At 34.8% G+C, this 13723-nt stretch overlaps 2 protein-coding genes across 2 annotated transcripts; one reads left to right on the top strand and one right to left on the bottom strand.

Annotated features, from left to right (window-relative positions):
* Positions 1 to 3869: 3869 nt before the first annotated feature.
* Positions 3870 to 8911, bottom strand: LOC106412496 (putative F-box/kelch-repeat protein At3g17540). The gene has a single exon (XM_048754401.1). The coding sequence runs from the start codon at positions 7639 to 7641 to the stop codon at positions 6682 to 6684; it is 960 nt and encodes a 319-aa protein (XP_048610358.1). The 5' UTR covers positions 7642 to 8911; the 3' UTR covers positions 3870 to 6681.
* Positions 8912 to 9863: 952 nt separating this feature from the next.
* BNAC04G01160D lies at positions 9864 to 11615 on the top strand. The gene is made up of 2 exons (XM_013853406.3): positions 9864 to 10451; positions 10535 to 11615. The coding sequence occupies exons 1-2, from the start codon at positions 10174 to 10176 to the stop codon at positions 10548 to 10550; spliced, it is 294 nt and encodes a 97-aa protein (XP_013708860.2). The 5' UTR covers positions 9864 to 10173; the 3' UTR covers positions 10551 to 11615.
* Positions 11616 to 13723: the final 2108 nt, after the last annotated feature.

The raw sequence follows: 13723 nt of genomic DNA, 5'->3' as shown, positions 1-13723 counted from the left end.
TCGTTGGCTTACGTGGAATTAACGAGTGTTATGTTTAAATCTCTAGAATCCGAAACCCCAAACCCCAAACCCCATATTCCTTATTTTCTACTTCATATATTCCAAACCCCATCTTTATTTCTATTCCAAACCACAATTCCCACATTTGCTTATTCATAAAACAAACTCCCACATTACCTTATTCATAAAACAAACCCCACATTATCTTATTCATAAAACAAACTCCCTCATCTTATTCATAAAACAAATACATCAATCGGATACATCGACATTCTCGTCATCACTAGAAACATCATCATTTTCATTAAACTCGTCTTCAACAGCTTCGTCTGTGGCATCATCGGTAAGATCTTCGTACTCGTGATTATGCGGATCAATGAGAAGGATGTCATCAATTTCTTGTTCAGGTTCCTCGACTTCATTTATTTGTTCTTCTTGCAATGGTGGTTCTTCTCCACTGATGATTCGTCCTCGAGGTGTAACTTTGATCACTGCTAACCAATTTATACCTGAATCTCTCATCCGAGGGTATGGAAGGAAGCTAACTTGGTGGATTCAAAATTTCCTCGCTAAATACACGTAAACTATTTCCTCGTAAATAACACGCAAAGTTTACGTCGTATTTACGAGGAAATTGTTTTTCCTCGTAAAATACTCGTTAAATTACATCCACTTTACGACGAAACACTTTTGTCGTTACGTTACGAGGAAATAACGATGACTTTAGTTTTCCACGTAAGTTCCTCGTAAAATCGACGTAAATTTACGAGGATTGTTTTTCCTCGTTAAATTTCCTCGCTAAGTATGTGTTTTCTTGTAGTGCAATCTAAATCCCTCAATCGGTTATTGTAAGGAGAAAATGTTGAAGAGTGTAAATCCTATTTTTGTGATGATACATTTGAAAAACGGTCAACGACTGGACAAAGACGTGTTCTTTGAAGAATGGCCGGAGATTCCATGGATTTTGATGTGGATTTTCGTCTGTAATTTTCTGAGATTTTCCAGAGCGAGGAAGAAGAGAGAGAATAAAGAAGTGTTTGCCGGAGAAGAAGAAGAAGATGAAGAAGTCGGGACAAAAAAAGTTTATCGTTGAGAAGAAAAGTTTTAACTGTTACACCAAGAAGAACATCGTTTAGCAAAAAAAAAAAAATTTAACTGATTAAATTGTGAGCTTCCATGGAAAAGGAGGAGGAGAAAACTAAACAGATTCGGACAAGAAGAATAATATCTATTGGTATTTATTCAAGCTAATAAAATTGTAAGTGGTCTAGTGGTTCGAGTTTACAAAGAGTGTAGCTTTGGTCATGAATTCAATTCCTTTCAAATATAATTTAAAAAAAAAACAACGTAGTTTTGAGAGATTTAACGGAAATTGGAAACGGTGTTTAACTCTGTTAAATCAGTCCGTTACACGAAGTAAATTTGGTTTAGTCAAATTAAGTTGAGGTTTAAATTGGTGCTTTAAATGGTCTAAGGAAAAATTCATGCTTTTTTCCAATTAAATTAAAAAGTTGAGGATTTAAATGAACATTTCCCCCAAATTTTAGTCTAGCAAAAAAGAAGAGAGAAGGTGAAGAGAACGATGATCTCTACGAAAGTTTTACTTGCAAAGAACAAAAATATCTTCGAAAAGTTTTGGTTGTAATTGACTTAAAGTTCTCTCAGTCGACCATTATGGAATGCTTACTTGGTTTAAGTAAACTTAATTTTCACCACATACGTTTGGTTTACACATTCGCTCTTTTTCGGTTTATTTGGATTACGGTTAGATTTTTGGATTCTAGGAAGTATAAATAACTGGTAATAAAGTAACATTCCGGTTTTGAATCTGTTGAGACTGAACCTTGATTAAATACTCCAAGAGAAGAAGAATAAAAAAGAGTAGCTTAGAAGAAGTTACAAAGAAATGGAAGAAGAAGAAGAAGCTTGGAGCGCAAGCAACAGAAGAAGAAGAAGTAAATCCAACGACAACAACAAGAAGTCAAGGAAGAGACTTGGTTCTTGTTAAGTCTAGTTAGTTTAGTTAAGCCATCAAATGTGTGAAGTGTTGATTTTAATGTCTAGCAAGTCTAGAGTTGTTGTTTGAGTTGGTAAGAGTTGCTAGAGCATAACTATCGCGGTTCCTTAAGGGGATTTCTTAAAAAAAGTAATGCTGAGGGCCCCACAAAACTACTAAAATCGGTTTCAAAGTAAGGATCGACTTTGGTCTGTTTCTTGTACTGTTTGCGGGCCCCACTGACACGTGGCGGCCCGCGATTGGTTCCTTTTTTATTTTTATTTTTTTAATCAGAGAAACCCAAAAAACAATTTTAGCGATAATCATGGCCTTAGTAGAGTTAAGGTTAAGTTGTAGTGGTTGAAGTGCAAGTGTAGTAGTTAGTAAGAGAGTATACTAAGTATGTATGTGTGTGTTGTTGTAAAAGATATCCAAAAACAAAACAGAATCGAATCAAACGCCTTTGGGACAGGTTACGTTACTCAACAGAATCTAGTTTGGTATTGCGATTGTTCACTCTCAGTCCATGAATAAGATTCTGCTTACGTAATGACATTCTCTCCAAGATAAAACATTTGAAGCGGAATTGGGTAGAAGCTGACCATTGTATTTGAATAAATAATCCAATACACAAAAGCAAAACAAGCGAAATCATAATCAAGCGTCGCCTAAACCGAAACAAACCAGAAGAAAAAAACAAAAAGAAAGAGTAATTCATTTTAAGGGCTATAACACAACCTCTGTTTCTTTTGCCTCTTCATAGGTGTACTTTTCTGAATGTGAACCAAGCTAAGTGATGATACGTGGGCAATCGAAAATAGATATCGTAGCTCCATAAACTTTTTTTTTGAAAAATTCGATTTTTTTTAGAAAAATAATTAATTTTTTAAAAAAATAATTAAATTTTAAAAAAATAATATAAAAAATTACTTATAAATATATTATTTTATAGAAAAACTAATTAAATAATTATTTTTTAATTAAAAATATAACCCGCGGGTTACCCGCAAAATAAAGTGGGGCGGGTGCAGGTATTAGTTTATTTCTTTACGGGTTGAGCGGGTCGAAATTTTAACTAAAAAAAAGAAACGATCCGCGGGTTGGCGGGTCGTGCGGGGCGGGTTGACCCGCGAACCCATGCCTAACAGGAGAGGAGGCTTTAACCTTGTACCCAAAGATGAGGTTACCTAGCGAGAACTCATCAACAATAACCTCAAGATAAGAAGAGCAGCGAGATAACCTGGAAGCACACAAACATCACCAAAACATAAACTGGAAAGAGAGAGGTTTGAATCCTTAACCGTCGCTGTAAACACCCTTCAATCCCAACTAAGACTTGCCATTGGACCTTGAGTAGGTTCTCTACGCGCTTCATATGCACCAACACCCCACGGCGAAGCCAATAAAAACTTCCCGAACACACGTCTTATTCACACAGCCAATTTGATCACTTCAGTGTCATAGTTTTACATTCTAGTTATTCTATTAATTAAAATATATTAGACATTGTATGTATGATGTTAATTATGTAACTACTTATGCTTCTTTTTAGCGAAAAGCTAAATATGTTTTTATAAGGTGGGTCAAAGATCAAGACTATAGTACCCTAAAAGTAAATTCAAGAATCTATGGATCAAATCTAACCATGCAGGTGTGGATTAGAGAATCTATACTAATGTGCCTCTCCCTTTCACACGATTAACAGCGACGCATTGCTTTTTGTTCTTGTTGATCAATTCACCATGTGTTAAAAAAGTCACCAATCTATACAATTTGAATGCATATAATTGAACAAAAGGATACAAAACAAATTTAATGCTATATACTTTATTGATTATGGCTTTATGCATTTGGCATGTTCATCGTACAGTATAATATGTGTATACGATGAATAGTAGATACTATTGATAATATAACCACATTACTGTATATTCTAAGGTTCTCGGTTATCAACCCTGTAGCTTTCTAAGTCAAAAATAAACTAATGATTTTGTTGGAAGTTAGTGATTAGAGGCTGCTGGTAGATAGAGGTCACTAAATAAGATTACAATTATATTTCAAATGGTTTTTGCTTTGGTCTTTGAAACAAAATAAACAAAGACATTACTCTCTTTCGCATAAGATCAACAATGCCAAAGAGCACCAATGGGTTGTTGTAGAAGAACCGTAAACAAAACACTTTTCAGATAATGTATTTCAAATCAGTATAACATTGGGCAAAGATAACCAAATACCTTGAGTGGTTTTGGTTTTGGTTTTGGCTTTGGAGCGAGCGGTGTTGGAGAGCGCGGCTAAACAAAAAAAAAAAAAAATCCTTTTTAGATAATTATTTGACGAATTTCAAATCGTAAAAAAATTGGGCAAAAAAAACTAAATACCTTATTTTAGTTTTCTTTGCCTTGGCCTAATGTTTTACTATTTGATATCAAATAATTATCTGAAATGATTTTTTTTTGCTTTTCTGTTTTGTTTAGCCTTAGCCGCCACAGTTTCTTCTGGCGAAATCTTGCGAGTTACCTCTAGCGAAACCTTTGGAGTAACCCTTGGAGAAACCCTTGGAGGGTTTTGAGAGGCCGAGATCCGCTAAAAATAAACCAAAATCTGTGATAGGCCCGACCAATTACTGTGTATATCTAGATAAAAATGGGGCCAAATTTTATTTATTTAGATTTATAATACTGGGTCTCTTGCTATGGGCTTTATATTAAAACTTAACATGTGAGTTGAACATTTTCAGGATCTTGATTCTTTCTAAACACTTTTTTTTCTTGCTAGGTTGACCTTCTGGTTACCAAACATCATATCTCTAAGGGAGATTGTTTCACAAGCGTTTGGTAAGTCTCGCATCAGAGAGACCTCTGAATCAAAATGGAAGTGAGAATGGTGATTCAGAGAAGAAAGGTCGTCTCCAAAACCTTTGAATCAGGAGCACAACTTAAAAACGCGGTAGCAAAAAAAAAAGGTTCAGTTTGGTCATAACCGTTAGAGAGTTGAAAAAATACGCTGACTAATCCAATAGCATTTCTATGTTGCAGATTGGTAATTGGTCTAGATGCCTCACTGAAATGTATGAACAGCAAAGATGATGATGATAAATGCGGAAAGTGAAGCCTTTGTATTGTTAAATGAGCTTAGCGATCTTCTTATGCTCCCAAAAGATATGCTAATGGCAAGTTCCATTGCTGAAGAGGTTTGTATGATATGTGGTTAACTTTGAAGAACCAAACTTTATATAATAAGATGTTTTTTCTTTTTTGTTAGCGGAGGATTTTCCTAACATTATTTTATTTTATTTTTTATAATACCCTTTATGAGAGAAAATATAAAGATTTTTTTCTCCGTCTGGCTGCCCAATTATTTCACTCCGTGCTTCTCTAAACAAAGTGATTAAAGAGACTAATACCACACTGGATTACGTGTGATTAGTGACATAAGAGCATGATTAATGAAAAGTTCTTAAGATGGAGTTCTTAGCAGAATATAAGAACCCGTCTCTTAACTTTTAACTAAAAAAACTAAGAACCAGCTTTTAAATATCTTATTTAAGAGTCGGTTCTTAGTTTTTTAGTTAAAAGTTAAGAGACAAGTTCTTATATTTCGCTAAGAACCCACCCTAAGAACTCCACATTAATCATGCTTTAAGGTAAAGAGACGGTGCTGGTTTTTGATGTTATTTACGGTACTTGCCACTCTGGGCTTTCCTCTTTAGGAAGCATTAGGGCTGGCCGTAGGGGTAGATTGGTAAATAATGTGATAAGGGTCTCTTAATCTTAAGGGTTTGCATGGGGGGGGGGGATATATTTGTTTAAGAAGAGGAGATTAAAACACGTCAACGTCGCTTAGTCTATTCTCCATTTCGAGAGAGGGGTCTCACGTGAAAGGTGTGGAGATTAACAGGCCACGATATACTACTGCCGAATAAATTTAAATAAATACTCCAAGGCTAATATAGTTTATGGGCTGGGCAGTTTAGACTTTAGACAATCAATAGGTCGATTCGTTATTTGTCTATCTAGGGTGTTCTAATCTAGCAAAAAAAGAAGAGAGAAGGTGAAGAGAACGATATGTTCGAAAAGTTTTGGTTGTAATTGACTTAAGTTCTCTCAGTCGACCATTATGGAATGCTTACTTGGTTTAAGTAAAACTAATATTCACCACATACCGTACGTTTGGTTTACACGTTGGCTCTTTTCGGTTTATTTGGATTTTGGATTCTAGGAAGTATAAATAACTGGTAAATAAAGTAACATCCCGGTTTCGAATCGAATCAAACGCCTTTAGGACAGGTTACGTTACTGAACAGAATCTAGTTTGGTATTGCGATTGTTCACTCTCAGTCCATGAATAAGATTCTGCTTAAGTAATGACATTCTCTCCAAGATAAAACATTTGAAGCGGTTGGGTACAAGCTGAACATTGTATTTGAATACATGATCCAAATACACAAAAGCAAAACAAGAAAATCATAATCAAGCGTCGCCTAAACCGAAACAAACCAGAAGAACATCCATCACCAAGACGAGAAGAAAAAACAAAAAGAAAGAGAGTAATTCATTTAAGGGCTAGCTAACCTCTGTCTCTTTTGCCTCTTCTTAGGTGTACTTTTCTGAATGTGAACCAAACTCGGAGCATAAGTGATGATACGTGGCCAATCGAAAGTAGATGTCTTAGCTTCATAAACTTGTTTATACATATATATACTCGTCAGCAACGTAGATTCTGGTCAAAAATTTACGACGCAAGTGTGCTGCACAAGACAGTACCGCCACTTTATTCTCTTCGTCGAACAAGAAGCTTTCGAAATACAAGTTATGTTTATAACAATCGATTCCCAGGGCCACGTCGCTCCTCCACGACAGGTCTTTGGCTTCATCATCGTCAATCTTATTGGTCACCAATATCCTCATCGACCCTTCCGTTTCAAAAACGTGTAACAAGGCGATTTTTTCATCTCTAACGACCGAAAGAAACGCTTTATCCCAAGGATGAAGATTCTTAAACGGAAGAGGGAGACGCACGAGCGTCTCGGTAGTGAAATCGAACTTTGTGATCAAGAAAGCATCATTTACTTTATCTCGAGGAGCAACAAAGTAAGCGTCTCCTTTCAAACACACGCCGTTGCGATTCACGGAGTAGCCAAGAGGAGGAAAGTAATCATCAAGAACCCTCCAAGAATCAGAGCTAAGATCATAGATTTCACCCAACACTACTTTCTTGTCGTTTTGACTATAATAACGCCTCAGGATTCTGTAGCTACGATGACCACCACTAGAAGAAGTGGTGTATCCTAAAGCATATGCATCGTCATAACAGTAACAAGTCCTGGGTTTGATGCTCCTAGTTTGACCAGTACATGGGTTCCAAACCACAAGTTCACTCTTCACTGAGCATAACATTAAACCGTCGCACTGAAATATCTCAGAGATGTTCAAATCTTTTGAACACTTTAGACTTGTGAGTTTACCTGTCAACTCGATAGATCCGTTGTTGTTATTTTGGAGGAGGAGATCTCCGCCGGCGATTCGATCCCTGAACAAAGCGTACCATCGTTTGCATGTCGTTTTCAGTTCCCATAGAGACTTTGCCGGAACCCTAGAAAGTATCTCCGATTCCAAATCCTTGGGGAGATCCGATATCATCGTCATGATAATCTTCCTTGCCTAGGAGGTTTCTCGGATCTCTCTCGATAACGAAAGTTATTGCCAGTTGTTTTATTTGAAGGTCCAACAAGTTATCAAAGCCCATTAGTTTTATAACTTTTTTTTTCTTCTTTTTTTTGCTAATGTTTTTTATAACGTCAGAGAACAATGTTTATTTTCGGGAGTTCTGATACTCACGTTGGTTTTCTTCTCACTCAATAGCTGCTCGAGTTGGAGATTTGTTCTCTTGTGGCTTCTTGTTGAAGAAGCAGCTTTTTTTGTGGTGGTGTGTTCTTGTGATACATGCACATAATGGACCATGGTAGGATGGTTGATGGAAGACAAGCAAATATTCGTATAACCAATTTACCAATGGTGATGGATGGAATATGGATAGATAATGATTGACTCTCTCAATCCGTGGGTTTGATTGACTCTCTCAATCAGTGTACTAAGTATATTTGAATCACACAAATAAAATAAAAATCAGTAGAATTACAAAGAATCACTCTTTGAATCCTAAAGATATATTTTATGCAAAGACAAACTTTGGATAAAAAAAAATATTTTCTTATAAACTTGGTTGATTGAAAAGTGAAGATTACCTAAGGGAGCTTATATATATATGCTCAGAGACATTAATCTAAGTCTAGGAAAATGGAAAGAAAATCAAACATAAAGAAAACTAGCTTTTTAAGGATTTTGGGGTTTCGAATGGCTTGATTCAAGGGCTGGAATGATGGCTTTGTATCTGGACGGTTTTAGACTGTAGGAAAGCTTCTTAGGAATATTCTGATTGCTGAAATAATGGTCGAAATCATTCCAAGCGTGGTGAGAAAAGAGCTGTTGGGAATTGATGGCTTTTGACTCCCAAAATGGCAATTCTGGTCTTGGTTGATTCTGAGTATTCTGGTGGGTGCTGGTGCATCTGTAGGCTTCCTGATGAGTTAATTATATCTCCAAAACGTTGTAGCTTTGATAGGTTGGTCGTTGGTGCTTTATTCCTCCAAATGTGAAAGCATCCAAAAATGGCAAGTATTGTCTCCTTTGATTCCATGTAATCTGGTGCTTTCTGGTGCATGTTAAGAAAGTGCCTGACTCTTCTGGACCCTTTTATGTGTCTCCTGATTGCATAGATAAATATTCTGGTCTCTAATGTTTTGTTTGCAACTTATTAAACCACTGATCTTCCAAATAAGGAAAGTTGGGACACCTTCGACTTGAAACCTGCATATCTTCTAAACCATTAATCTTTTTGATATGAAACCAATTCGCCGCGTGCTCTTGTTGAGTGCAGAATCCAAAAAAACAAGTTTCAAGAATAAATTACTCCTGGTTTGCAAGATATGGCGTTTTGAGTGCACCTATGTCCTGGTTGGCTTCTTTAGCTTGCTTCAGTTCCACTGACTTTCTCTTGATTTCTTCCTCCAGGGTTGATTCTGATTTGATGTCCTCATCATCTTGGTTTTAGAGGGAACCGTTCTTAGACATCATTGTCTAACTCCAATAATTTAAGACAAATCATTTTCTCGCTCATATCTTCTTCCAGCTCTAGCTCTGCTCAGCTCCTCTTTTCCTGCAGATTATTATACTTCTCTAGGTTGCTTTGTTCCCTTCTTTCAGTTTAATGTTTTATGGATGTTTCAAACTTTGTTTCCGAGAGCTTATTTTTACCTCGTTGGCTTATGATTCGGGAAAGCTTACAAACTTTTATCGGCTCTGTGTAATCTTTGGTTGAATTCAATATAAATGTACCAGATGATAAAAAACGAGTGGTGTGGATAATGGATGTGACATTGATCTCTAGCTAGGGTAATTATATTTGGAAGTTGTATTTTAGTTTTATCCAACACATGTTGGAATCGATATGAATTAAGGTTGGTAAAAAAATTTAAACATCAACAAACAACGAAAAAGAAGAAACACTAGAATACACTTCATATTCTTCCTAGTAAAACAAATCATTTATTTTGGTAATTAATCGGTTGGTTTTGCAATAAACCAGTTTTCATTCGGCAGACAATTCAACCTTTTATATCATCACACATTTAAAACTTACATGTATGTTGAGAAAGCCTGTACGGCGTTATGTAGTTGACTGCATGATAATGAACATTAATTATACTTACAATGATAATACTATAAGGCTTTGGTGCTAAATTATAAAGTTTTTCTATTCTCAAAATTTTATATAAGTTTTGGCATCTAAAAGTAGTACTTTATGAACTTTTTGGCTCATGATCAGCTCTGTAAAAAAAACATTCGGTTCTAATCGCTAGTTGCTCACGGGTCTGTTGACTAACAAATTTTAGAAGCTTTACTTCTCTTCCATCAAATCTCCAAGGGGGAAAAATACAATAGCCACACAATAAAACTGCAAATTGATTCATGTAGTTGTATAGCCATATATCATTAAGTTAGATACTTACTATAATAAGCCACAAAAAGAGAGAGGTCTTTTGTCCTAAAGACGGCTAATCCTTGGGACGAAAAGTTCCAAAATAACTGTATTCTTTTTGTTTGACTTCTTTTCGGGTTATGGATTCATCTCGTGAAGCTAAACACGATCAGGAGGAGGAGAGAAGAGAAGATGAAGCAGCTGCTTCTTTGGTGGATGTAAATCTCATGGTGGTGCTTCTCTCTCAGCTTTGTACGAAGGACGACGAAGATGATAAGAATTTGGAGAAAGAGAGAAGAGATCATGTTGCGCATGAGATTCGTGATTCCAGAGCACGTGCAAACAAGAGGTTTATGAAGGAATCAAAGCTCATGGAGAAAAGGACACATGTGCTTCAACCCATGGCTAAGGAATTCAGGTGAATATAACTTTCTTTAAATTATTGCACAGCTCCTTTTGTTAATGTTTAACATTACCATTGTTTATGTCCATGATGCACAGGTCCAGGAGAATGTGAAGGGTCATCATGACCGGTGATCTTGTACGTGATTGCCCTAGAAGCTGAAAGCAATCATCATATTTTTTTAATTGCAATCAAAATTTTGGTATTGAGCATTATGAGAAGATGGAAAAGATGAAGAGAGTTTTCCCATCAATGTAATATTTTCAAGTATTTACTTTGTAAAGAACATATATTATTTGTATCACTACAGCTAAGATGCAGTTTTCTTTTTAACCTAACATGGAAAATAGGTCACACATCACAAGTGAGAATTTGAAGAACCCAACAAAAATGTACACACCAATATATATTCAAGACATTTAAGAAATTTTTATTTCTTACTATGGTTTTTCATATATTTTGGAAAATTCATTTTTTGTTTACTTATAAAAACTAAAAAATCTAAAAATATAATATACTGAAAAATTTGTGTTTACGAAATAATGTAAGAGACTCTTTATTTCAATACTATATTAGTATAATAAAAAATTCAATCAGTGATATGAAATAAATCCTAAAAGCATATGACATAACCTTAACTAAAAATATATGACTTATAATAAATTTAACCTTACATTTTTCTATTAAAATACAAATTAAGTTACCAATAACTCCTTTAGGTTCATTATTGAAAAAACATCCTACCATCCAGTTATGCAATATACTGGCACCAAAAACCCAGTCAAATAAACCTCCGATACGAACAATAGGCCCAAACACAAGACGACTACGTGTGTAATCTTCTCCATGGTCGGTAGGTGACCTAAAAATAACATGGAACCATGATTAACAGCCAGTAACACCTACCTAATCTCCCTTAATCAATCATTGTTAATTAATAACTTTACGTCCATAACCTAACCCACAATCTTTTTAACTTTTTTTCTCACAACTTGAGACCATTAGTTATGTTAAACTTGAATTAATAAATAATTGAACTCACATGAGATTGTCGGATCGGCAGTTCGGCACTGACCTTGGTCGACACATCACACAAGTCGTGAGGTAAATTCGGAAATAAAACCAAAACTCGCCAGCCTACATACTCTTTAGTATTAAAACTTTCATAAGTAGTTTAATACGGTCGGTCGAATATTCCACACTATCATGAACATTAAAATACATGATACAGCTACATATAATTATGATTTTAAATCTTTATAAATTTCGGCTAGCCGTCGAATGTAAAAGGTGTTCACACGATATGGGTCTTTCATCGACATGGAGAAGATTGCTTTAAAACAAACAAAAGGTGATGATAAGCGATGATTAACAAACAAAAGTGGCCGGAAACGGAATTGCGTACTAAATGAGGGGTCGTTTTCGCAAAAGCCATTTTTAGTGAGTGTACAAGAAAGAAGTTAGGGTTTGTCAATTGTCACTTAAGTGATGAGTAGTGACTATGAGCAATGGAGTCGTGAGTCATGTCATGACAGGGTCTCCATTTTTTTTTTTTTTTTTGAACTTAACCTCAAGTTACTAAAAAACTTACTTTACCTCCAAACAACTCTTTAAATAAAAAAGGATCTCCATTATTATGACATCCAATTTGTTTAATTTTCTAGAAAATATTTTGTATGCATGAGTCATATAAATCAATGTGAAATAAAGTATATAGTTTATCAACTTATGATTAGAATTATATTTTTAAAATCTATATTTTTAAATTTCGGAGATGTTTAATATGAGTCATCAATTTTAGATAACGGAGCAATAACGTTCGTAACAACTAGAATATGATCGATTGATTTTATAGACTAAAGAGGAAACTGATAAAAATGTCAATTGTCAAATATAGTGAGTGATCAATCATTTGATACGTACGTGAACTTCATGAGCTTCTTATCTTTGTTAAATGTACTTTATCGTTTAATTCATGAAACTTTTGCTTACAAACGTACGTCTCACCTTTTTCTCAGTTATTTGATTGCGTTATTGAGCTAGTACGACCATTTTTGTAATGATCGTATACGTGTAATTTGACTTTTGTAGTGTGTTTTTTTCTTCAATGTTATTGATGTCTGTTTAAATTTTCTAAATTGTATATGCGAGCAATCATTTTGAAGATATTTGTATCACCAAATGGTTATTTATAAAATTTGGTTATTCTAAATAGTATTATGCTGTTAAAAGTTGATCAGTAGTTACACAATTATACTAGTACAAACCAAAATAATGGTACTGTATATTCAACTCGTTTTCATAGATAATTAGGAACTAGTTTCGTTGGTCACTTGGTTGTAGCATCTAATTGTAAATAATAAGTTATAATTATATTGCTGGATCTATATCCGAAATCTAATGTGTGCTTCCATTGGATAATTGTGAAGGTAAACAAACATATAATAATATCTGTAAGTAAAGCGAGGCAACATAATATATCCATGCCTCCTGGGACCACTATGGTCAAAAATATTCGATTAGCTAATGACAAATGCATAGAGACATCAATATGTATGGTTATTAGAATATATATCAATGCTTATTGAAGAACTGTGTGTCGTTTACTCATTCATCTTATCATGATCACTTTGCATGTTAGCCTCTTTATTGAAGAACTGTGTGTCCTTTACTCATTCGTCTTATCATAATCACTTTGTATCTAATGTATTAAAAGCGAGTATGGAGTGCGCTCACTTATTCGAACAACTCAAACTCAGAAATACTATAAACATAGTATATCAATATTGTAAAAATTTACAATGTTATAATCGAACTTAAGTGAAGGTGAATCATAGTCATAAGACTCGCACCTTAAACAAATACAATATCTTTAAGCCAATAATGTAAGCAGCGGTAAAGCTAAGTTCAAAAAAAAAAAAAATGTAAGCAGCGGTAAGAAAAAGAACACTTAAATTTTTAATGCGTCAGTGGGTCTCTGGTAATATTTGTCTGGTAATATTTGTGGTATGCTAATGGATCTGGCTAATTTTTGGTTCTTTTTAGGAAAAGCTTATTAGAGCATCTTCATTAATGAAACTTAGGAAGAGTTTCACCAATTTAATTTTTTATTATTATTTTCTTTTTTTCGTTTGATTTCTTAAAAAATAAAAATAAAAATAAAAATAAAAATAAAAAGCCCAACCAATCACGGGCTCCACGCGTCGTGGCGGCCCGCGAAATAGTTGTGAACCCGTCTCGAAGACCGTGAGTTCACCTTTTTTGTTTTGGAAAGCTTGTGAACCTGG

Source organism: Brassica napus, chromosome C4 (genome assembly GCF_020379485.1).
Source record: "Brassica napus cultivar Da-Ae chromosome C4, Da-Ae, whole genome shotgun sequence".
In the NCBI taxonomy this organism is placed as follows: Eukaryota; Viridiplantae; Streptophyta; class Magnoliopsida; order Brassicales; family Brassicaceae; genus Brassica; species Brassica napus.
Note: the sequence above shows the minus strand (reverse complement) of the source record. Positions and strands in the feature narration are given on the sequence as shown.